This window comes from Panthera pardus, unplaced genomic scaffold (genome assembly GCF_024362965.1).
Source record: "Panthera pardus isolate Hobbes unplaced genomic scaffold, ASM2436296v1 HiC_scaffold_3, whole genome shotgun sequence".
Lineage (NCBI taxonomy): Eukaryota > Metazoa > Chordata > Mammalia > Carnivora > Felidae > Panthera > Panthera pardus.
Genome location: NW_026526876.1, coordinates 7,773,443 through 7,799,084, shown reverse-complemented (window position 1 = coordinate 7,799,084; position 25,642 = coordinate 7,773,443). Strand labels below are relative to the sequence as shown.

The following is a 25,642-nucleotide window of genomic DNA, read 5'->3' as shown; positions in this document are numbered from 1 at the left end:
TTCTTCCTCTGTTAAGGATGCTTGAGAGACTTCCCCGGAGTGAACATCCTGGCCTTCCAGAATCCATCTGGCTGCTACCCACAGGCTCAGCAAACATTCCAGCTCTCTGCCCTGGTCTTCCTGTCTTCTTCCCCACCGTCCTGATCTAAGCCATCATCATTCCCATCCAGACCTCTAAATGCAAATATCCCCCCTCCCTCTCTTTCTGCCCCCAGTCCCCAGGCCGGCTCTCTCCCCAACACCCTGGAGAATCAAGTTTGTTTCTTTCTCATTTCCATTTAATCTTTAAAGTTTATTCTCAAACGTTTAATTATAGCAAAATATGCACAACCCCAATTTAGCATTTCAACTGTTTTTTAACTGTGCGGCTCAGCGGCTTTAGGTACGTTCGTGCTGCTGTGCGTCTCCAGAACGTTTTCATCTCTCCAAATGAAACTGTGTCCCCAGGGAACACGGACTTCCCATCCCTCTTTTCCACCAGCACCCCCCCCCCCGGCCCCCACCCTTCTACTTTCTGACTCTAAAAATTTGATTCCTCTGTTAGGAGTGGAATCACGCAGTATTTGTCCGCTTGTAACTGGCTTATTTGGCTCAGCATGAGGTCCTCAGGTTTCATCCCCATCAGAGCGTGTGTCAGAACTTCCTTCCTTTTAAAGACTGAGTAATAGGTGTACATACACCTCATTTTGTGGATCCATCCACCTGTCACTGGATGCCTGAGATGCTTCCACTTTGTGCCTATTGTGAATAATCCTGCCGTGAACATGAGTGCACAGGTACCCGTACAATGAATCCCTGATTTCAGTTCTTTGGGGTGCGTGCCTACCTAAAAGTGAAATTGCTGGATTAATTCGATAGCTCTATGTTGAGTTTTTTTAAGGACCCGCCATACCGTTCTCCGCCATGGCTGCACCATTTTCCATTCTCGCCAGCTGTGCGGAAGGGCTCCGGTCTCCACATTCTCTCCAACACTTGTTGTCTTCTGTTTTGCTTATTTTTGTCATTGTTGTTTAGATAATAGCCATCCTAATGGGTGAGAAGTCGATTCCTATTTGACTTGATAGTTGCTTTTATAATAGTACCTGGTACACTTGCGGAGGTCGTTTGTCTAGTTCTCCATGGTCCTCATTCACAGGCTGGACACCTTTCCTGGCCAGGGAGCAGCTCGCCTCCTTGTAACTAACACCCAGTGTTTATTGAATGGTCCCTTTCATAACTCCCAGGACTCTCTGCTCTTGGGAAAGCTGAGTGTCTCACCAGAGTTGCTACAGCTCCTCCTGGATCCTGTGTATCTTTCGTCCCCCACCTCCCCATTTCTAAGCAGGCAGTGCTCCTGCAGCCCCCCTCCCAGAGTAAAGCGTCTCCACGGGAATACCTTGAAGCCTTATCAGGCAGGGAAAATGGTCTACTGCACTCCTACTTGGTTGCTGCCCACACCCGTTTAGTTTTGTTGTCTATTTCTGCCGGCACTCAGCTCTGAGTTAACTGCTGGGCACGTAGTCAGAGATGTCAGAGCTGTGGATCCTCAGACATCGCCACCAGGGTATCTGCTGGGTTTGGTGCCAGAATCCATTTTTCTGTTTAGCGTTTTTCTTGCCGTGACTTGTCTGCCCTGGGAACAATGAGCTGCAAAGCCTGTTTGCAGGGCTCCAGGGTTAAGCCGTACGGGGCTCGGTTGTCTGTGACCCCCTTCCTCTCCCAGCCAGGTCCCGAACCAAGCTCCAGGGACTCTGCTTGGGTGAGCCCCAGGGCCAGAGCCTCAGGCCTGCCCATCCACTCATGGCCTCCGCTGGGAATCGGGCTCAGCTCTCTTGAGCTGCCGATGCATCTTTAGGTGCAAAATCAGCGCTAAGTGAGCAAGAGGAAATAAAGGGCCATGTTAACGTCTTCCTCCCAAGAGCATCGGGGACCCGTTGGAGCGTCCTGAGGAGAAGGTGAAGGGATCCATATTTTTAAAAGAGGGTTCCCGCTACCGTGGGGAGAGCAGTACGGAGGGGGCCAAGAATGGGCACCTGGCAAGCAGTGAGCAGGGAAGAGGTGGGGTTGGTGACAGTAGGAATGAAAAGAAGTGGATATGAGAGATAACCGGGAGGTGAAATCAACAGGACGTGACGACAGATTCAATGCGGGGATGCGGGAAAGCGAGGGGGCCACTGCTGAATACCAACCAGGTTTCTGTGTTGTACGGCTGGATGCCAGAGGTGCCTCCGGAGATGAGCTACACCGGAAGAGGGGCTGGGGTGGCTGAGAAGCCATGATACGCTGGCTGGGGGCTCGAGCTCTGGGCTACGCACATGGGCTTGTGGGTCCGCAGCAAATTGGTGGTGGGGAGGAGATTGCTCGTCTCCTTGAGGTCTCGCACAGTTCGAGAAGACGCGGGCCGGGTCTCGACGATCTCCCCCATTTAACGGCTGGGTGGAGTAGAACGAGCCAGCTAAGGAGACAGGAACAGAATGCCTAGAGAGATGGGAAGAAACCACGGGCTGGTTCTAACTTGAATCCAAAGGAAGAGGACGTTTCAAAGAGAACAGAGTGGCCAGTTGTGTTGAATGCCTTTGAAAGATCAAGTCGGCTCACATACCTTCCCAGGGCTCAATCAGCAGGGGGGATCCTCATCCCTCCCCCTCCAGATGGCCTCATCTTCCCCTCCCTTGTGCCACACACCTGCTGGTTGTCCTCCTGAGCAGTCGGCAGCTGGGGCTGCAGGCAGGTGGGCTGGGGGGGGGGGGGGGGGTTGAGCAAGTGCTTTGACCCTTCTGAGCCCAGCCAGAGGAAATCAGCACGCGAATTTTTTTTTTTTTTTTTTTTTTTTACCTGTAGGATGAATGCGAGCTGGGAGACAGATAATGGAGAGTCTACAGGAAGAAGCAAAATGCCCAGGACCCTGAAGAGCCTAGCTTTCAGGGACCTGAGGTGCCAGCCTGGAGGGGAGGGTCTCTGGAGAGCTGGGGGAAATCCAGCAGGCGGGCTAATGCGCTAACTCGGACGATTTGAAAACAAAACAAAGAGCATTCCTCTACAGTGGGATATTGAAAATGCCACTGAGATTTCAGAATTTCAGCTATAGTGGCCAAAGAATGTTTCTTTAAGGATTTAGAAAAGCTCAGTAGTATATTAATTAATAAAAACAATAAATTATTAAGTAATTAATAAAAATTAATGAGTGAGTTGGGTTAATTAATAAAAACTAATGAGTGAGTGGTAAGAACGCTTAACACGAGGCCCGCCCTCTGAACAAATGTTTACACGCACAACACAGAAGGAGGGAAGGGCGGGGAACAGAAGGAGACCGGCGTCTCTGCTCAGACCCATCTGTGGTGGTATCTACAGAGCAGGCTGCTCCCCACACAGCCAGGGGTTGGTCCTCAGCTTCCCTGGGCATCCATGCCAGGTCCTGGGCAGGAGGCCCAGGGCTCAGGACACTTGGCCTCCGTGGCCTTGCCCTGGGTTCTTTGGGACCTGCTCTCTTGAACCCACGAAGAATTGTGGAATATCTCTTCCCAGGCCCTAAGAGCATTGTCCTCACCAAGCCAACGGCTGCTTTTACTTGCTGGAGAAGGAACGGGGGTAGGATGGGAGTGGGGGCTGAAACACACTTCTCCGTGGGTCCCTTGTCCCTCTGTGCATGATGTCTTGTAACCTGGGGCACGTCTGAATTTCAGCTTCTTCGCCTGTAAAATGGGAGCAGTAATATTTACCTGCGTGACTCCTACGCAGAGCCGTTGTAAGGACTGTCACTACCCTTACACTTAACAAGCACAGAGTTCTCACTACAGAGAGGACTCACTTACACATAAAGCACGGAGAATCGGCAAGGCCTGTGACCCCAGGATACTTTAAGGAGGACTTCCTGGAAAAGGCAGCGTTTGAGCTAGGAGTCAGCTAGATGGAAAAGGGGATCAGAATGCTGTAGGCCAAGGAAGGAGCACATGGAAACATGCAGTGGCGTGACGTCGTGGGAGATACTCAGCTGTGGGTCTGGGGTACAGGGCGAGTGGCCGGGAAGTAGGTAGGCTGGGGGAGGAGCGTGACTCCGCGGGAAGGACTCAGCTAAGTGAGGGAGTGTGAGTCCCATCTTGTTATAGGACGAGAGCAGGTTCAGGAGCACGAGTGGTGACGTGATGAGAAGCACCTTCTAGAAAGACAGCTGGTTGGAATGTGGGGAGTGGATTGGAGCAGGACGAGCCTGAGGGCGGAGAGGCTGATGGGGACACCGGTGACCTAACCCAGGGGCACTGGGACTTGAGAGAAGGGGAAGGGAAGGACCTCTAGGTACTTGGGAGACAGACTGCGTGTGGGGCGTGTGGGAGAGGGAGGCCAGCCCAGATTTGGGATTGGTGGGTGAGGTTGCCCTCCGCTGACACACAAGTGGATCTGGACGAAGCGATGTGGGGACACACAGTGACTTCTTCCAACACCGGTCAGTGTGCGTTGAGCGCTGTCCGGGTTGGGAGTGCTGTCTGGAGCTCAGCACAGGTGTCCACAGCAGCGGCCGACTCGGGTGATTGACTGAAGCTGGGGGGGGGGGGGGTACAGGCAGAAGGGAGGCTGGGGGTGACGGCAGAGGGAGGGAGACCAGCACAGAGGGATGGAGGGCTGAGTGGGTATGAGGAGGAGGAGGAGGAGGGTCCCGGACGGGCGTGTGTGGCCAGGGAGCCGCCAGAGCAGCAGAAGGACCAACAGGACAGGCACCACCCAACAAGGCTGCAGGCCGACAGCATGGGGCCCCCTCCCCACAAGGTCCCCTTCCCGAGGGGGTTGGTGTGGGAGTTACACCCGGGTGAGGGTGGGGAGGAGAGCGGGGAGGGGAGGAGGAGGAGAGATGGTTTCTCCAACACCCACACGGCTTCCTTCCTCGGCCCCCCTTTCCCACGTCCTCTTCTGGAATGTTCTGCCCCCAGCCTTGCCTCCGTGGCCTCCTTCTCGTCAGGCCTCAACACAAAGCTCCCCTCCCTGCCTCCGTGGCCCGCATCAGTCTCTGACACCGGCTTGTCCGTTTGACAATGGCCTTGTTCACGGCCTGTGTGCCTCTGGGAGGGAGTGGGGGTGGGGGGGAAGCTCTGTTTGGTCCACCCCCCACCCTCGACTCCCAGTGCAGCGTTCCCAAGGTGCTCAATAGCGTCGTGTCGAAAGGATGAAGGGAACAATGTCGTCTTTCAGGGACCACGTGTGAAAGGGCCTGGTGAGCCATCCCAGGCCCTTCCCAGGCCGGCGTCCACGCCATCAGGCAAGCTCCTTCTGCGGCGGCCACGCCCCTCTCCCCCGCCCCCAGCCTTCCCGCCTCCCTCCCCCATCCTGTTGTTGGGATGAACCTGAACAGGGTTGTCCTGGCCTTGACTGTGGCTCTCTCACACCCACGCTGGGCGCCGCTCATTAGTCGGGTCGCCCTGCGCCAGCCCGAAAGTGAACACACCCTCTCCCCAGGCCCATCAATCACTGCCGGCTCCTTTCACGGAGCCTTTCTTCCCTCTCCCAGTGAATGGGCATCAGCGGAGTGTTCGGCGGATGTGCTCAGAATTATTCGCTTGGGGTTCCTTCCCCGAGTTTTATGAGGCTCTGCCCTGGATTCTTTTTTTTTTTTTTTTTTTTTTTTTTCATGTTTACTTTTGAAACAGAGAGGGAGACAGAGCATGAGCAGGGGAGGGTCAGAGAGAGAGGGAGACACAGAATCTGAAGCAGGCTCCAGGCTCTGAGCTGTCGGCACAGAGCCTGACACCGTGCTTGAACCCATGAACCATGAGAGAGCACTAGTGGGAGAGGGGCAGAGGAAGAGGGAGAGAGAGAGAATCCCAAGCAGGCTCCACACTTAGCACAGATTGAAATACTGGGCTAATGGCCACTCCCAAGGCACAGGTCCAGAGGTTGTGTCTGAGAAGGGGGTCGGAGAAAGCGAGGGACTAAGGGCCAGGCGTCGAGTCAGACGACTGTCACCATAGTTAGAATCCTATGTCCCTCCCCTTCCAGGCCTCCTTCCCGTGCGGCCCTGCAGGAAAATGGCCATTATTTGCACCCACGCTTCTTTATGGATGGAGGGTGAGACCAACGTGATTACCAGAGAGACTGTTGGCTGTCACTTTTGACGCTCATGCTGGAGAGCCCTGCTGGGCAGTGGGGGGTGGCCCTTGCTCAGCTTTCTCCTTGGTAGGAGACCTGATTGGGAGCGCCCCTCCTTCCCGCACCTACAGCACAGTCCCTCGGGTACAGCAACCCCCCCACTGGCGATCTGAGGGAGCAGACAGCACAGGGCCAGGGCCTGGCTCAGCTCCCATAGCCCCCAGAGCCATGCACAGCAGTCTGCATAGACAGAAGCCTCCGATGGGATGGGAAAGAACCGGCCATATCCTGTGGGTGCTAAGGGCACGGGCTCAGGGATCCGGGGTGGAGCAGGAAACAGGACCTGGATGGGTGGCCACCGGTTTAGCAGGGACAAGGAGGGACCAGTCCCAAGGCTCACCAGGGAGTCCTCTCTAGTCTTTTTTTTTTTTTTTTTTATGTCTTTATTTTCTTTTGAGAGAGAGAGACAGAGCGTGAGCAGGGGAGGGGCAGAGAGAGGGAGACACAGAATCCAAAGCAGGCTCCAGGCCCTGAGCCATCAGCACAGAGCCCGATGCGGGGCTCACACTCACGAACTTCGAGATCATGACCTGAGCTGAAGTCGGACGCTCAACCGACTGAGCCACTCAGGGGCCCCATGGAGTCCACTCTAGTCTTAAAGGAAGCAAGGAGGGTCTTTCTTTGGAGAAAGGGCGGACAAGCCCCCAGCTTCTCTCCCTGCAGAAAGCCGTGGAGCTCAGCCACTGTCCTTCCTGGAAAAGCGATACTGGCTCTTGACTTAGATCCTTGTTAGATCCTTCTCAGCACTCAGCAGAAGAGCCTGGCCTGGGAGGTACCAAGGCCACCCTGTTGTGACAGCATCACCTCGTGCCAGCAGCCGGAGACCCCCATCCCCACCCCCTGCATTTGTGCCTGGCTGGTAGTAGATGCTCAGAACGCTGGCTGCTTTCCTGGCTGGTGGCTCCGTCTGTCTGTCCTCTTGGTGCCTGGCCACTTCCCTGCTTGGCGTTCTGGGCCCCTACTGGGTGTTCCCCCCCTCCTGTCTCCCAACCCCAGCTGCACTCCTGCTTTCCCTGCCTTGCAGCCCAGAGCCCACCACAGCGACCCTGGGGTCTCTGGAGAGCTGAATGGGGGGCAAGGGGTGTAATGGGTGTGGCCTCAGGAACCAGGCCTTCTGGATTTGAATCCTGGCTTGCTGCTCCTAGCTTGGTGTCCCCGTGCCTCACTTATCTCATCTGTAAGATGGGGTTGATGATAAGAGTAGCACCTGAGAACAGGGTCTTGGGAAGGATTGGGTCAGTTTCCGGCATGCAGTTAGCACCCAAGAAATGTCCTTTATTTTCCTCCTGGGTCCTTCCTCTGCTCTTCAGAGACCCCGCTCCAGAGTGTCCTTGCCCACTACACTTACCGGCTCCCCCTGCCCCTTCTCAGAGCCCTCCCCTGACGCACCCCACAGCCCGGAAACTTCACCAGGCACGTGTCTGGCCAGTCCCCTCATGCACACCTCATATCAGACACGTTCAGGGGTTGTGGGGTGTAGTTTTCCAGTCACCTCTGGAGATAGTGACAAAGTGATGGGCGTGGGGGGGGAGCAGGGACAGGCGGGGACGAGGTGTCGTGAGTCTGGCGACGCTGCAGGAACCGAGAGAGGAATCCATCACTGCGTGTTCATCCAGACCCAGAGCCGGCCTTTCTTCTCCCGTTAAGGACAAGGCAGGCAGGACATCAAGGACACGGTGAATCTGGTGCGGGGGCCAAGTAGCAGAGGGCCAGGTTGTAAGACCCAGAGAAGCAGAAGAGGCTGGGCCAGGAGGGAGGAAGAAGGACTTAGGAGGCAGAGGGAGGCCACGTGCCCCCTTCCTGTGCTCGCTGTCCTGAGTTCACGGCGACGTCGACAGGCTGACCCCCAGGTCGCCGCCTGCCTCACCCTGGCCCCGCTGATTCATCCCGGAAGGTTCTTTTCCCATATCTCTTTTTGGTCTCAGTGCTGGGCTTGTGGGGAAAGAAAGAGTCAGGGGCGTTCGCTCTGTCTGTGACCTTAGCATCTCAGAGAGGGGCTATCAGCTCCTGGCAGGGGGTAGGGGGGGGGGGCGGCGAGGACCCGTGGGGACAGTCTTGGGACTCCGGGTGGGACAGAATGAAAACGCAGGGGACACCGAGAAAGAGCGCACGATTCAACATTACGTCAGTTCCTTTAAGGACTCAGATTAAAACAAAATCTCCCGAACAGAACAGCTGTGGGTGGAAGGGTACAGTCCGCAGAGCAGAGACACGTGGCTGCCGGTCTCGTCCTCCGATCCACGGGCACCGGAAGAGTCTCGGTGGAGATGCTTTCCCCCAGAAATGTGGCGCCTGGCCTGGGCCACATTCCAGACCAGGTGCACAGACGCCCCAGCGTCCCATGCGGCGATGGCCTTTGGCAAAAGCCCCTCAGCGTGATGCTGGCATGTTCCCTGGTCCACGCCCATGTGCGGGGATCCCAGTGGTGATGAGTGATGCTCCGGGGATGTTTCCTCATTATTCTTGCTGAGATGCTAGCTTAAGGGGCAGGGCGCGTGGGCAAGCATTGCTGGAAACTTCCAGGTGAGTCCAGACCTTGGATACTTCCTGGAGTCATGGCTGCCCCCAGACTCCCAGCAAGACGCACACAACAGTAGCCTCCGCATGGGCCTCTCTGCCACAGCTGCGCCCAGACCACGAGCTTTGGGGCGGACGTAGGGAGACACAGGGAGTGTGGATTCCCAGTGAGCGAGCTGAGAGCCCGTCCTGTTTACTCTCACGTAAGAAAGCATCAGGGGAGGCGAGAGTGATAGTATAGGGGCCGCTGCAGAATCTGCATTCATGCCAGAGAAAGGCGGGGAGATGGTCTGTAAGCCCTGTCACTCGAGGCACTAGAACGACAGTTAAGGACAAAGCACTTGCAATGCACCCCAGACGGGACTTGACCGCCTTATGCAGGGGACAGTTCAGCTAGAGGACCTGGCTACGCTGTCCGAATGAGACACACGGTCGTTTTGGGTGAAGCCCCAAAGGCCACAGGCCCCCCCAAGTTCTGGCTTCTCAGGTGGGTGGGGCAGGGGTGGCCCCCTGGGACGGGTACCTGCCTCCATGGAGTTTCCCATGATGCAGAAGGAACTAGGTGAGGTTCTGACTCTGCATCTGGAACTACCACAGAGGATGGAAATACTGGAGGCTTGTTGCGGGGGGGGGGGGGGGGTTGCCACGGTGACAGGGGAGCAGGGCCCAGAAACCCCAGAGAGGCTGCCCTCCCTTCACACCTCGTTATCTGTGCTCTCCACTGGACCTCTGGCCCGGCCCAGGGCAGCCTCCTGGTCTGTCACCTAAGAGCCTCTGCTCGCCCTAAGCCCCAGATTTAGGGAGCGCTTACCTCACGGTGCTCTCTGCTTGGCGGGCCCCCTGGAAACCCCCTTCCGGTCTGTGGCCTCATCGTGGCCCCTGGAGAGGCTGCACTAAGGCAGATGGGAAGCAGGTGGGAAGCAGGCCAAGAGGCAGGAAGTTGCCGTGCAGTTGCCTAATTTCGTTAATCTCCCTCCCCTCCCCCTTCCCCCACCTGGACTTTTGCCCCCCAAATTGCCTCCCCTCCACCCCCTGCCCCCTTTGCTAGCTCTTATCTTTCCTGTTGTCCTCCATTCCAATGGCACAGTCCCGCAATCCCTCCGTCCTCTCCCCTGTCTGGGTGAGATGCCCCCTCTGTGTTCCTGTACCTGCCAAGTTTCCCCCATAGCTCGCCCAGCATGGGTGTTGTGGCCGCACCTCGGCCTGGCCATATGTCTCGCTTTGGAACGAAGTTGTCTGGCCGGTTCCCATCCCAGGGCCTGGCCCCGGAGAAGGGCGCCCAGTAAATGTTAGCTCCTTCGGTGGCTATAGGCAGGGAGACCAGACATTGGGATTTTTCTAAAGCAAATCCTCTCTCTCTGGAAACCCACAGACCATTCAGGTGCGGTGCATGGTCTTTGGTCCTTGATGGAGCTGAAGGACAGAACAATCTTACAGAATCCCTCTGCGGTCTCTGTCTTGCTGTTCTAGAATTGGGGGTGGGGCCGGGTAGACAGACAGGGGGAAAGGGGGAGTCAGGGCAACATGCACTTGTGCTTGGCCAATTGTCAAGTTCACAGGGGAGCTAGAAGGTCAAACTGTGGCACCCCCAGTCCAGCCCACACGGCCTCTGATGTAAAAACTCTATAACCCGGAGTTAAATTTCCTCAGCTGGCTGACTCCCAGCGCCTTTTCTGGGGTCGGGGGAGGGGGGACGCGCCTTCTTCCAAAGTGTTTCTCCCTGGCCACCCTTACTGTTCACTCTGCCGTGTTTTATACATGTGACTCGTCTCGTCTCTTGAAATGCCAATCAGTATCTTGCCCACAGAGAGAGCTGGGGCCGGTGAACACAGGGAGCCAGACCAGTCTTCTGGCTCTTCTGTGAGGGACCTCTACCAGTCAGTTCGGGTGCAAATGGGCGAATCCAGCTCAGGCACTCAGATGCAGAAACAGGAGGCTCTCTTTGGGGCACGGCCTGGCCGGAGGAATTTCCCAACATGCATAGCGCTCCGCGGAGAGAGTTAGATGGCTGGTACCTGGATGCAGGAGCAGGGAGTGAGCCTTGAAAGGGGATGCCTGCGGCCAGCGTCTACGGGAGGCAGGGCAGTTACAGAGAGCCTAAACAGAGAGCCTAAATGAGAATAGCCAGCAGCCCCCTCCAGCTGCACCCGGAGCCCTGAGCTCTTCCCCGCAGGGCCAGGAAGAGGCTTCGCTGGTCTGCTTTATGGCTAGCCCCACCCCCAAGAAGATGGGGATGTTGATGTCCTTGTCAGATCTCCTCCCGGTGGAGGGGGCGGGGCGACAGGGAGAACAGAGCTGTTGGCCGCCATCAGCGATTCAGGAAGAAGGACTTGAGGCTCTGGAAGAAAACGGACTTCTGCCTCTGCTTCTGTTTCTTTTTGATGATGGGCACCCACACCAGCCCGCACACCAGCATCATGAGTCCCAGCGACAGGAAGGCGGGCCCTATCATCTTAAGGACCTTAAGGCTGTTGTTGCCCAGGTGCAGGGTGTAGGCCAGGCAGGTGATGACCACGCCGAAGAGCAGGATGGCGCCCCCCACCGACATGATGACGATGGGTTTACGGTAGATTTCCCAGTTACTCCTGGGGGTGGCGGTCCAGACAGACTCACTTCTGGAGCTGATGCACAGGGAGCTGGCGGTCTGGCTGGGCAGCAGGTCCTTGGATTCCGGAGACTTCTCCTCAACCTCCAGGGCCCTGGGGAGAGCCTCCATTGTCACGGCTCCTCGGGACTGGGCACCCGGTACCCGCAACAGTTAGAAGCAGGGGTGAAGCCAAAGCGGTCCTCACACGCCCTTCCTGTTCTCAGCATCCGTCTGCAGCCTGGCTCTCAGCGGAGGGCGATGCCTGGCTTTGTGCTAAAGCCAAAAAGAAAGTCAGACGAGATCCACATAAATAAGAAACCACTCCCTGGCGTGCTTTTTGTCTTACTCTTTTTTTTCCCTTTTTTTTTTTTTTTAAGAATTTTTTAATGTTTATCTGTTTTTGAGAGAGAGAGAGAGACAAAGCACAAATGGTGGGTGGGGCAGAGAGAGGGAGACACAGAATCTGAAGCAGGCTCCAGGCTCTGAGCTGTCAGCACAGAGCCTGACGCGGGGCTCGAACCCACGAACTGCGAGATCGTGACCTGAGCCGAAGTCGGACGCTTAACCGACTGAGCCTCGCAGGCACCCCTCTCTTGCTCTTAAAACACCAGACTGTGTATGGACTGGAGAACAGCACAGCCCAGGATTTTATGTGCTTTTTCAGCACTGGACAGTCATGCCCCGGGCTCAGAGTGTGACCTTTTTGATATCTAAATGCCCCCTTTCCCCACCCTCCTCATGAGTTACATCAAATCAGATTCCTACCTTCCCATTCTTTAGCGGGTAAAGGAGTGGAGTCGATCCCACCACCTGTTTGGATTTCGCATCCGGAACCCGTGTGTGTACCTCTCGGTCACCAGAGCCCTCTCCTCCCCTGGCTGGTCACCTGTGCAGAGCAGTTCTGGAGCTTCCGAGAGGCACCACTTACCTGGAAAGCCAAAGCTGGCTAAAGCTAAAGCTGGAGGAAAGCCAGAGGTGTGCTAGCTCAGGGGCCTTGAACGCAGCATTAAAACCTTTCGTTTAAAAAAAAAAAAAAAAAAAAAAAGCCTTTATCAAGTTCGAGTGCCAATGCCTATGTATTTGCAATAAGGCACTAAGATATGAATGGCTGGATTTAGATACTTTTCCTGGTATTTTAGGTACTTTTTGTGTGTGGGAGGAAGGGGAGGCTGGGAGAACCGGGGGGCGGGGAGGGGAGGTCTCCACCGAGTCACCGTCACCGCCCGGATTCCTGTCCTTGACTTGCCTCCAGAGGGTCTGGTGCAGGGTTCGTGCCCTAGAGATGCGACATCCCCATCGGGGAGCGAGCAAGTCAGAGGACAACTTCCTTTCTGCTTCCTCCCTCCCTCCCGATGATCCTGAGCATAAACCCACCACTTTTTTGTAATGTTTATTTTGAGAGAGAGAGAGAGGGAGAGAGAGAGAATCCCAAGCAGGCTCTGCCCTGTCAGTGCAGGGATGGGCTGGATCTCATGACCCGTGAGATCATGACCTGAGCCAAAACCAAGAGTCAGATGCTTAACCGACTGAGCCACCCAGGCGCCCCTAAATCCGCGTTTCTTTACGACACTGCTCGTCTCCGTTCTTCCTGGCAGAGCCCGGAGCCTCCCCGCATGAAGTCCAGGCAGAGCTGAGCTCTAGGACCGTGCTGGCCACTCTGTCCTCCCGGGTCCCCAGAGCCACAGACTCTCCGTCTGTTCTCTGCAGGGCCCCTGCCCGCCTGGGGTGACTTTCTCCAAGCAGCGCTCTCTCCAGCCCCTGCTCTCCTCCCTCCTTGGATCCACTGTCTTTGGTCCTCAGCTCCCGCCCTTTCCCTCCTCCAGGTGGCCCGAGACTCTTCCTCCGACCTCTTCTTCTGTGTCCTGTTGGATCAGGCCCCACTCAAATCAGGTTTACTCTGTGTGAGTGGGGCACCAGAGAGCAATTTCCAACAGCAAAAGGTGTGTTGGGGAAGGTGGGCAGTTCATCCCAGTCACGGTGGGCTCCCCCCACCAAATAGGGTGAGTCAGACCCAAATACGGAGAGGGGTGCGTGTCTGGAAATCATGGTATTGGCCCCTGGGTGAAAGGTAGCTTGGGATAGGGGCCCCTGGTTGGCTCAGTCGGTTGGTTAAGCATCCGACTCTTGATTTTGGTTCGGGTCACGATCTCACGGTTCATGGGTTCAAGTCCTGCATCGGACTCTGTGCTGGCAGTGCAGAGCCTGCTTGGGATTCTCCCTCCCTCTCTCTCTCTCTCTCTGTCTCTCTGTCCTTCCCCCCCGATTGCTCTCCATCTCTTTCTCAAAATAAATAAATATAAACTTTAAAAAAAGAGAGAGAGAGAAAGAAAAGGCAACTTGGGATAAAGGAGATGGTGTCCAGAGCTTGGAACACTCTGGAACTTCTGCTTCCTCTTTATCAAGGCTCTTCCACGAACAGCAGCGTCACTAAGCAAATGGTTTCTCCTCCAACGCTTCCCTCCCGGTGCTCATCTCAAACTTAATCCCTCACCTCCCATCCTCCCTCACCCCCTGCAGCAGCTCAGGCCTGAACCACTGGACCTGGTGTTGTCCCCCACGTCCCCGTCCCCGAACCATAATGCTCCCCCTTCCTACCACAAGCGGTCATAGACCCCTCCCCTTTGCCACGGAGGAAATAAGAGCTGTAAAATTGCCTTGCCTTCAGAATATAGATATTCACGTTCATGTACGCTCATCTAGAGAGAGGCTATTTGGATCTCTGTGTCCAACGACTTTGAAGAATATGGCGGATGTGCTTTTGTAAGTAAAGGCGCCCAGGTGTTCCCTTCCCCTTGGGTCCTGTGGTCTCTTTGCATAAGCCACGCAGCTGTTTGTAAAGTGATCTTTTCCCCTACGGGCTGGGGGTAAGGAGGGGCATCACAGAGCGTGTTATGAGGTCCTAGCGAGGGGACTTTGTGCCAGTTAGTGCAGCCTGGTTTCTTATGTGGATGTATTGACGTCCCCAGTAGGATTTTCTCTCTGGGTAGTCATTTCCACCACTTGGCGGTGAAGATCCAGCCCAAAGGGTGCTGCCTTTGGATGCTGGGGGTCCCTTCCTCCCTGCAGTGGGTTGAATTGTCCACCCAGAACCTCAGAATGTGACCTTATTTGGATAAAAGGTCTTTGCAGGTGTAATTAAGGCAAGGGTCTGCAGAGGAGATCATTCTCAAAGAGACCAGTCCAATGACCACGTCCTTCTAAGAGGAAGGAGAGGAAAATTTGACATACAGAGGGAAGCCTTCCTGAAGACGGAGGGAGAGGTCGAAGTGATGCTTCCACAGGCCAAGGACAGCCAAGGATTGCAACAGTGGCCAGAAGCGAGGAGAGAGGCATGGCATGGCTTCTCCCTCAGAACCTCTGGAAGGAACCAGCTGCGACGTCACCTTGATTTTGTACTCTGACCTCCCGAACCATGAGAGAATAAACTTTCGTTGTTTTAAGTGACTGAGTCTGTGGTAATTTAGTACAGCAACCCCCCACCCAAAACGAACACACCCACCTTTAATGTCCTTGACATCTCAGAGGTGGACAAGGACTGAGGCCCCAAAGTTGGGCTGGCAGAGGAGACAGTGGAAGGAAGGCCGGAGATGCCGGGGCTTCTGGATTCACCAGAGATTTGAATGTGGGGCTCAGCCCTCAGAGCAGCCATCTGAGAGGGAGGATGGGTCCCTCTAACCTGGAGACCATGTTTGGAGCATCAGGAGGCAGACTTAGTCACACAATTGGGGTTGGGCAGGCTGCAGGCTGGCCCAAGATGGCTCCCTGGATTGGGACCACACAGCCGCGAGAAGGAAAGAATCACGAGCTGACAAGCCCAAGCACGAACGAACATGCACTTATCTCCAAACACAACACTGACCGAGAGAAGCCAGACACACCTCCGTTTACATAAAACCCCATTTACATAACATGAGATTTCATTTACATAAAATTCAAAATCTGTGCTATTTGCAGTTAGGGATAGTGGTTCCCTTTGGTGGGGGTAGCGGGTGGGGGACACAATGGAAACCTCTGGGGTGCTGTAATGTTCTGATTCTTGGTCTGGCTACCGCGGGTTACATGGGTGCATCTGTGCTGTATATTCATGATATGACTAGTTTTCTGTGTGCACATTAAATAGCAATAAAATGTTTAAACAGAGATAATTAAAAGGCGTAACTAAGGGCAACATGTTCCCCTTTTTGGATTCTGACTAGAACAGACCCATTATATAAAGACATTTGGGGATAATTTTAAGGAAGTTTGAATTTGGATTGGGTTAGATGACACTAAGAATTAAAAATTTGTATTTGCAGGGCGCCTGGGTGGCTCAGTTGCTTGAGTATCTGACTTCTGTTCAGGTCATGATCTTGCAGTTCGTGAGTTCGAGCCCCGCATCGGGCTTGCTGCTGTCAGCACAGAACCCGCTTCGTATCTTCCGTCCCCCTCTCTCTGCCCCTCCCCCACTTGCACTCTCTCTGTCGCAAAAATAATAAACATAAAAATGAAAACAATTAAAAAATAAAAATTTGTATTTGGTAACGCTATTGTGGACACAAAAGCAAATGTCTTAAATTTTTTTTAATGTTTATTTATTTCTGAGAGAGAGACAGCATGAGTGGGTGAGGGGCAGAGAGAGAGAGAGAGAGAGAGAGAGACAGAATCCAAAGCAGTATCTATGCTCTGAGTTGTCCTCACAGAGCCTGACACGGGGCTCGAACTTGTGAACTGCGAGAACATGACCTGAACCAAAGTTGGACACTCAACCCACTGAGCCACCCAGGGCGCCCCCAAAAGCAAATGTCTTAAAGATACGGAGATGCGTCTTGAAACATCATACAGGGGAGAAATGCTATGATGCTGTGATTCACACAAAAACATTAAACTCTGGATGCAATATGACAAAATGCTTAATATTATTAAATCTGGGTGGTGGCTATCTAGAAGTTCATTATAACACTACCTCTCTACTTTTGTGTATGTTTGCAAAAGCTTATGATAATGGGAGTCTGAATATACATATAGACAATGACCAGACCACATATAAAGTCAGAACTCTGACCCACAGTCTGCAGAAAATCAGCCCAGGAAGCCAACCTGGTATCTGTAAGTCTGACTTTTAGGAAGTCAGGCCACGGTCTCTAGCAACTGACCCAGCAAGCTAGACGATAACCAAGGACAAATGCCTTTTGACAACAGGAGCAATTCGACTGGGAAAAGAAAGTCCTTTGGACAAACAGTGTGGACCAACTGATGTTCCAAAGGGAAAAAAATGAAACTCGACCCCACCCCACCGCATCAACAAAAAAATTAATCTGAGACAGATCACGGGCAGAACCTGAACATAAAAGCTAAAACTGTAAAGATTCTAGGAGGAAACAGAGGAGAATACCGTTGTGATCTGGAGGCAGGCGAGCGTCCTCAGGGCAGAGCAGGCCATAACCAAGAACGAAATCTGAACCAAGTAAGACCTCATCGTGACTGAAAACTCCTGTTCATTAAAAGCCACTGAGAAGAGGGGCCCCTGGGTGGCTCAGTCGGTTAAGCGTCCGAGTTCAGCTCTGGTCTTGACCTCATGGTTCGAGTTCGATCCCCGTGTCCGGCTCTGTGCTGACAGCTCAGAGCCTGGAGCCTGCTTCCGATTCTGTGTCTCCCTCTCGCTCTGCCCCTCCCCCGCTCAAGCTCTGTCTCTCTCTCAAAAATGAATAAACATTAAAAAATATTTTTGAAAAATAAATAAAATGGGCAAAATATTTAGACATACCATTACAAAGGGAGGTAAACAGATGGACAAGAACCCCATGAAAAAGTGCTCGATGCTGATACTCAACAGGGACATGCAAATTAAAACCACCAGGAGATACAGCCACACGCTCACTAGAATGGTTAGTATTTAAAACTGAACCGGGAAGCAATCAGAGCTCTCTCGTATGCTGATGGCGGGGACATAACATGGCAGGTGCACTTTGGAAAACAGGCTTGGGAGTTTCTTATGAAGTTAAACGCACACCTACCTTATTCCTCCTAGAAGTTCCACCCCCAGCTAATTATTTGTCCAAAAGACACGAAAGCCTATGCCTACAAATGACTTGTGTAAGAATATTCATACAGGACCTTCGCCCACAGCACCCCAACCAGAGACAACCCAACAGCAAAGTGCGGATCCATACAGAGGAATGCCAGGCAATAAAAAGGAACGAACAAGGAAAAGGAACAAAACTTTTGAGACACATGCGGCATGGATGAGTCTCATAGACATGCCGGGTGAAAGAAATCAGATTTATGAAAGAGGACATTTGTTGTATATTTCCATTTATAGGACATTCTGGAAGCTTCTAAGAATGAATTGAAGGCGACAAACTCAAAACAGTCATTGTAGGGAAGGGAATTAATTGCAGGAAGGAACTAATAGATTTCCCTGGAGCGAACGGAAATGTTCTGTGCATTGGTGTGAGTTTCGTGGTGGGGGAGCCCATTTGCCCATGTAGCACGCTAAGACCTGTGCGTTTCCGTGTGTGTAAATTGCACCCCACAGATAAAAGGACCATTAAAACCCTAAAAATAATTGATGGGTCATGGTAGGGAGTAGGTGGAAACACAGCTGAACCGAGAATGGCAGAATGTCGATAAGGGTTGAGGCCGAATGATGGAATGTGGGAATCCAGCAAATGGGGGTGAGCAAGAAAGAAGCGGGTGCCTGGTTGGCTCCATTGGTTGAGCGGCCGACTCTTGATTTCGGCTCAGGTCATGATCTCGGAGTTGTGACTTGGAGCCCCATGTCTGGCTCTGTGCTGGGCTGGATGTGGAGCCTACTTGGGATTCTCTCTCTGTCTCTCTTTCTCTGTCTCTCTACCCCACCCCCACTCGTGTGCTCTCTAAATAGAAAGATAGATGGATGGATGGATGGATAGAAAGATAGATAGATAGATAGATAAAATGGATGGATGGATGGATGGATAGATAAGGTGGATGGATGGATAGATAGATGGATGGATGGATGGATAGATAGATAAGATGGATGGATGGATGGATGGATAGATAGATAGATAGATAGATAGATAGATAAAATGGATGGATGGATGGATGGATGGATAGATAGATAAGATGGATGGATGGATGGATGGATGGATAGATAGGTAGATAGATAGATAGATAGATAGATAGATAGATAGATAGATAAGGTGGATGGATGGATGGATGGATGGATGGATGGATGGATAGAGAGATAGATAGATAGGGTGAAACATGTTACCCAGGAAAATGAGAGGTGTGGGCAGAGGCAAAATGACCCCAGAATAGGGTGGAGATGTTATAGGGAGATCTGAAAGGTGAGGGAGTCACTTGGCTCTTACGGGAAAGACTGTATAATTGATATTGATGAAGAGGAAATCCAGAAAGGTAGAGAAGGTGCTTCTTGGAGAAATTAGGAACTGGGACAGAAAATGCAGATGAGAGAGAGAGAGAGCTAGGAGTTTGTCCACCTTGTTTCTGGAGAGACACCATCCCTTGAGGGGAAACACAGACTTGCAGTGAGCCAGGGGGCCCTGGATGGAGCAAAGACTGGGTCCAGTGGCCTCAGTGATCTTCTCCAGGAGGGAGGGACCCACAGGACCATCCCTTAATCTTGTTAGAGCTGGTCTACTCATCTACCACGTGCTCGTGATGGTGCACTTATTCGGAGATCCCGTCTACATGTGTCATTTCCGCGTGGGGCTGTTGACCTCGTATCCCCCAGGTTGCTATGCAGTGCTCCGCAAACAGTGCTCACCAACACCACAATGCTTTGCGACAACTCCCATGTGCTATCCTCTGCTAGATACTAGGAAGCCAGTCTCCCTCCCTGCAGAGGAGCTCAGGGCGTGCGCATTCCTTCACTCTTCTGCACATAGTTGCTCGCTCAGTGGTGTCTCTGACAAATGAGGTGAAGAGATGTCTCCAGCGAGAGGGGAGAGAACTGGCTGGAAGATTTGGGCTTTTTCTCACGAGGTCACCTATTCATCCGCCAACGTGCAAATGGTCTGGTGCCGTGTGTGTGTGTGTGTGTGTGTGTGTGTGTGTGGATTATGCGAGCTGGTGAGCGGCAGCGAGTGTCCTGGATAATAAGGACCAAATACTTGTCCTCCAGCAGATTTCCTGAGCGTCTGAAATGTAGGGAATGGAGGTTGGAAGGGAAGTGAGTGAATTAGTGCCCTGGAGGTGAGCAGACAGTGTCTGTACCTTCTTTGGGACTGAGAGCGTTCTGTCCCCTCCCAGATCCCTTGAGGGGCTGGGGCTGGGGCTTTCTCAACTCCCTACGCTCTCTAGCAGGTTCGCTCAGTGCTCGGTGCTTTGCTGAGTCTGGGGACACAGCAGACGCTTGTTAAGTTAAATGATTCAAAAAACAGGGGAGCTTTGGCAGGAGAAGGAGGAGAGGGTTTTGCGGGCAAGTGGAGCTCACCCTGCGAATTTGCTTGCTTTCCTGTCTCCGGTTGGGACCGTGGGGGCGGGGAAGGTGAGAACTGGCCAGCATCAAGTGCCCAGTCCTGTTTCTTCCACCGATTGTTGTCAACAACACCCCCTAAACCTGAGCGGGGCTGGTAGGGTGGGATTGGCAAAGCGGGGTGGGGGGGGCGCTGAGGCAGCTGTGAGGGGCCAGGCGGGCATGCTGCCCACGCCCCCACCCCCGGCCTCTAATGGACTGGCATCTGTCAATGGTGAGGAAGCTAAGCATCAGAGAGGTTAAGTGGCTTGCCCGAAGTTACTCAGTGGTGAGTAGCGAGCCAGGGTCAGAAGGGGAGTTTGGGAGTCTGGGTGGCTCCAGAGCCTGAGTTCAAGCCTATCCTGCTCCGCCTGGGGACAGTTTCAATGTTCTTTCCAAACCGAGGGAACGGTGAGTGGGGAGGACACTGGGAATGGGGCCCAGGCAGCACACTGAAGTCCAGTGGTGGCTGCACTGGGTGCCGGGTAAGGCCTGGCGGTGCTGGGTAGCGCCATCGAGGAGGCCAGGGGCTGGAGCCGGGGCCCCTGAGCAGGGGCCGGAGCGGCCGGAGAGGACACAGAGTCCCCGCCACTGTCACTCAGATGGAGCTAAAACGCCTGGTCCCTTTGCCTCCTGGCTCTCGGGGGGGACCGCACTATTCCAATCCCTCCCATTTTACAGATAGGGAAACTAAGGTCCAGAACCGCCTGGCCCCACACCCTGGACCATGCTTTCTCAGAGATGGGTGCCCTGTCTTTCCCCGTCTCCCGTCTTCGCTGCCCCCATTCCTGGCTTCCCACCAGCGCCTTCCCGCACATCCTCGCCTCGGCCCTTCGCTGGCCGCGCCCTTCTCTGAATGTGCCAGAACTCGGTCCATAGTGTCACGTTGCTAGATTTCGCCAATAAAATGACAGGGTGCCAGTAAATCTGAATTTCAGATAAAAAAAAAAGTGCTTTTTTTTTTTTTTTGGGTATAAGAATGTGCGCTATCCCACGTGAGACAGACACCAAAAGTTTCTTTTGTTGTTTATGAGAAATTGGATCTGGGCTGGGCATCCCGCTAAGCAGTCTCGGAACCCTCCTAAGGGACCCCGCTGTGCTTGGGCCTGGAGTTGTCAGTCCCTCCCCTGGTAGGAGCTGGGGCTATTCTGGGAAGCGTAAGGACGGAAAGCAGAGCTCGGAGAGAGGGCCCCCCCCACCTTGATGGACGCTGGGGCCAGAGAGCAGGGTCACCCGGTGGGAGAAGAGGGGGAGGGCAGGCCACAAAATACAAGTGGCAGAAATAACACGATTGGTTATTCCTGAGAAAGACCCAAGCGTGGGTCTGTCTGTGACATTCCTGAGACACGGAGGGTCGTGCTCTCTCTCTCCGCCGGAGTCCCCACCAGTGACCCCCTTCTGATGAGATGAGCGGGGCCCGGCGCCTGGGCTGATAACGTAGAGGCTACAGCAAACGTTTCTGAACGCACTGCCGCTGTCCCCACGGCTCGGCCACCCATCTGTCACCTGCTCACAGCACTTCTGGGAAGGGAAGTTCCCCAAAGGCCATACTCCACCCAGACAGTGCCATTCACCTCCCTCTTCATGTCGCCAGGCCAGCGTCCAGACCCTGCCCAGTAACGAAGTGGAAAAAAATAGCTCAGGTGATAACGTCTCCTTTCACGGGGAGGATTGGTCCCCGTGGCACACGTTCACCCTGCACGTTCCTGTCCGGGTTTCGCCTTTTGAGACGAAGCCCGCCCCGGCCAGCTTGCTGCACCTTGTCTCCCTGGCACCCGCCCTCCGCGCCTGCCGCACCTGCGGCTGGGAGGGACGGGCAGACGCCGAGGTCTGATATCTGGGATGCACAGGAGGACATTCTGGGCGTGAGGTCCCGCCCGTGCACTCTGGGAGCTGAGGGCAGCCTGGCGCTTGGCCGTCTGGCGATTTTGTTCCCGCCTCTGCCCAGGTTTGAGACTGAGGTCCCTGCCCGGCCCTCCCCGCCCCTCCCAGCTGCCAGGGGTAAAGGCTGGATGCTGTACATATAGCTGTCTGCACACAGCTTCTGCTCTCCCAGGTGCATAGCAGGGCGCCCCCTCCTCTCCTGCCACCACTCTCCCTGGGCGGTCCCCCCAGCCTGCCCGTGGCCGCTTCACCCCCACCCCCGTCCCCAGGCACGGCCCCCATCTCCTTTACCCCTCATTCACATCGGCCTTCCCAATTCCAGTTCCAAGACTGAACACGCTCTAAAGCACAGTGAAAAATCATCTCGTTTCTCCGGGGAAACGCAAGGGCAGAGGGGACCAGTCCCCTCCTTACTTACTGTCCTCAGGGTCCCCGGAGGGGACGGTGAACCTGGGAATCAGAGGCAGCTTGCACGGTGGGGGAGGCACCCGGCAATGAGTTTCTGTTCAAGTTGTTCATCCCAGCCCTGGAGAAAGCCTCCCCGGCCCCCTCCAGGAGCTGGTGAGCAGTGAATCCCAGCCACTGAGCAGGCTCCAGTGGGGATGAGCTCACCAGGATATGGGCTAATGGGTTAACCCTTGGCGGGCTGCTGGCAGAGGCAACGTCCGGTGGCTTTGTCTCCTCTCTGCTCAGCCACTATTAGACGAATCTTGTGCAAAATTAATGAAGCTTCTGTGCGGTCTGTCTTCAAGTTTTGGAGGAGATGTGCCTTCGGTTGGTCTCTGGGCAGGGCTGCTTCTCGGGAATCGGGAGAGCTGGAGTTTCTGGGTCGGTGGACTGCGTGATGGTGGTGGAGGAGATGGCAATGGGGCTACCAGAGGGTGGGCTCAGAGGCTCTGCACGCGCTCTACTGGGCAGGCCGTGACAATGAGATCTGGGAGCTCTGTTTGTTCTGGAAGTCAGAGAGGGCAGGTGTATGCTTATTTAACGTCTTCGGTTCCAAGGTGGCAGGGACGCCTCTGGGAACCAACCCACCCCCCCGCCCAGTGCCTGTGGGTGGGTGCCATATGTTGACGACATATGGGACCCACCCCAGGCCCAGGCATCTCTGAACTGGTTATGCCCCTGTGGCTTTTTGTGTTAGTGATGGAAAGAAGATGATGGCAGCCTTTGCAATGGTGGGGCGGTGTTCCTACCTTTGCAGTTGGGCTTATAGAAGCTGCTTACGAAGGGTTGGCTTGGCCACCCTCAAGGTGCTGAAGGGCACCCAGAAGTTGACAAAATTGCCCGAGACCCTGAGCGCCAGACTGGCCCTGCCCTTCTCCACTAACTGGAGGATGGGAGCAGCCATTGCTCTGCACTGGCTGTGCGGCTCAGGGTCGGGGAGGGTCCTTGCCACTGGCCCCAGTACACTGGGGGGCTTCCCCCATGCTCCCCCGTAGAGGCTCCCCCAGGAGTGAGCTGGCAAACGCAAGACCAAGGCAGGCGTGGGAATCTTCCATGACTGCCATGTTGATTTCTGTACACCTGACATGAACAGGAAATTTCCAGACTGGAAAGACCCCAGACAGATGGCCGGGTGGGCCGTGTAATACACGGCAAGAGACTGTGAGAGCCGCGTGGGGTCTTCTCAGGGGGTGAGTGTCCATGGGAACTTGACCGGAAGGCTTTGGGGGATGCCCTTCTGTCGCTGCCTCTCGCCTCTACGCTCAAATCTATGTAAGATCCGTTTCTCCTATGAAGACACACGGGGGTGAATTATTCCGCAACGCAAATAATCATTCATTTTCTTCCCCCGAGTCCAGACTCCTATGCTTCCTCCACTGTCCACAGGGTGTGGGAATGTGGTGTCACATGGTCATGGGCGAGATCGGCCCTTACTGAGCACTTTTGTCTACGTCAGATGCCAGGATACATGCTTTGTATGTGTAATAATTCACCGCTTGCCCCACAGAGCCCTCTGACGTAGGCATATGAGGTATGTTGCTGTCCTTATATTTGACTTTGGATGAGTCACTCAACTTCTCTGAGCCTTGATTCCTTCACTCATTGAGTAGATGTGCTCATGACTACCCCAGGGGGTTTATGTGAGGATTGAATAAGCAAATGCACATAGCAAGTGCTTAATGAACAAAGCTATGTAATGTCGTCTGTGCACGTATACGACATACACGTAGGTCTGTGCGCTCGTGTGTATGTATGTGCACATATAAGTACGTATGCAGATTAAGGGGCGTTGGGGTCCAGGAGACAGTGTCCAGGGTTGAAGTCGTGCTGTCTGCAGCCTCATCGCCGGAGGGACAGTCGAGGAGGCATGAGAAGCCGGCTTGGTTCCCCGGGCAGTGGACTCCAGCCATCCCCGCAGAAAGGGATGCTGTAACTTTGTGCTACGCAAGGGGCAGAAAGCTGGCCTGGCATTGCCTGGGTGATGGCCCTCAGCCCTCTTATCCTGCAACTCGAAGCTCCCAGCCACTCCGGCTCAGCTCTGCTCTCTCTTGCCCGGCTAGCCCAATGCTCCAGGGTGGGGTTGGTGGGGCAACCAGCCACCCAGGTCTCTGGGACACAGCACGGGGACTTCCAGTGCTAAACCAGGCCAGTTCCAAGCAAAGCAGGATCATCCAGTTACCTTAATAGAAGCATCCAGAGCCTCTGTGCCCATACACATGGGCTCTCCTTGCCTGGAATGTCCCTTCTGCCCACTTGGACCCGATCTGGTCTCACCTCTTCTCTAACTTCCCCAAGCCCCCCTCCTTGGGTCCACATCTCCTCCTCTGGGCATCCACAGCCTTTCTTCTGTTCTTGATGATCATCTGTCCTGCCACAGTCCTCCAAAACTTGTTGGCGCACGTTTTTAAATAAAAAAACTGTGGAGGGGGGGCGCCTGGGTGGCTTGGTCGGTTAAGCGTCTGACTTCGGCTCAGGTCATGATCTCACGGTCCGTGAGTTCGAGCCCCGCATCGGGCTCTGTGCTGACAGCTCAGAGCCTGGAGCCTGTTTCAGATTCTGTGTCTCCCTCTCTCTCTGCTCCTCCCCTGTTCATGCTCTGTCTCTCTCTGTCTCAAAAATAAATAAACGTTAAAAAAAAACAACTGTGGAGGGGCGCCCGGGTGGCTCAGTCGGTTGAGTGTCTGACTCTTGGCTTCAGCTCAGGTCATGATCTCGTGGTTCGTACATTCAAGCCCTGTGTCGGGCTCTGGACGGATGGTGCGGAGCCTGCTTGAGATTCTCTGTCTCCCTGTCTCTCTGTCCCTCCCCTGCTCTCTCTCTCTCTCTCAAAATAAATAAATAAAGATTTGAAAAATAAGGAAAGTTTAACATACCCCAAAATGGAGAAAACAGTTCTCTAACGAGCCCTCATATATGCACTGTCCAGCCTCAATTATCAACGCTTTTTCTGTTCCGCTTAACTCCCTCCTACATTTTTTTTAGTGTTATAAGCAAATCCAGACCTTTGTCCTGTAGTTAATCCCTGCAAGGAGAGATGTGTATCTCTTAACAGATGAGGACTTCCTTCCTCCCTTCCTTGCTCTTTTTACAGCTGACAGCTGCCATCATAATCACGTGTGAAACGTAAGCACTCTACTTAATGGTAACACTCAATCCACATTCACACGCCCCTGGTTGTCTCCAAACCACCTTTTGATGGTCAGGTGTCCAGAAAGCGGGATCCTGGCCAGCGCCAGCCCTTCTGGCGATGCTCCCGAGTTTCGTTTCCTCTGTGGCAGCCACTCCCTGTTCTTGCCCACGCCGTTCGGTTCCCGAAGATGCCAGGCTGTCTGACTTAGCCAACTCCCCGCCTTCTGGATTCGGCTGGCTGCCTCCTCCGTGATGCCGCGACACATTTCCCTGCATTCTGCAAGGGCTTTATCTCCAGTTCACTGTGGCCTGGGGTCTCAGGACGGTGCCTTGGCCTGGAAGAGGCACCCGGTCAGTGTGGGACAGATGGCTGAGGGAACACTGACAACGTATGGAGGCCTTTTGCCTACGTGCCACGGGGTCCTCATGGCAGCCCCGTGACACAGGCAGGTCTGCGTTGGGTATGTGCTTCTCAGTCCTCGGTCGTGCCGGTAGGATGGGTCACTGCGACTGGCGACCCCGGGTGC

General features: G+C 54.2%; 1 protein-coding gene across 2 annotated transcripts; it reads right to left on the bottom strand.

Annotated features, from left to right (window-relative positions):
• Positions 1-10,738: 10,738 nt before the first annotated feature.
• PIRT (phosphoinositide interacting regulator of transient receptor potential channels) lies at positions 10,739-22,515 on the bottom strand. 2 transcript variants are annotated; one of them, XM_019413421.2, is made up of 2 exons: positions 21,958-22,515; positions 10,739-11,491 (listed from the first exon to the last, which is right to left on the bottom strand). In XM_019413421.2, the coding sequence occupies exon 2, from the start codon at positions 11,345-11,347 to the stop codon at positions 10,940-10,942; it is 408 nt and encodes a 135-aa protein (XP_019268966.1). In that variant the 5' UTR covers positions 11,348-11,491; positions 21,958-22,515; the 3' UTR covers positions 10,739-10,939. The 2 variants fall into 2 exon arrangements, with proteins under 2 accessions (XP_019268966.1, XP_053748846.1); XM_053892871.1 differs by lacking the exon at positions 21,958-22,515 and adding an exon at positions 14,718-15,657.
• Positions 22,516-25,642: the final 3,127 nt, after the last annotated feature.

What these genes read in the sequence shown, in the direction of transcription:
- PIRT (XM_019413421.2), bottom strand. Translation starts at nt 11,347, where the DNA reads ATGGAGGCTCTCCCCAGGGCCCTGGAGGTTGAGGAGAAGTCTCCGGAA.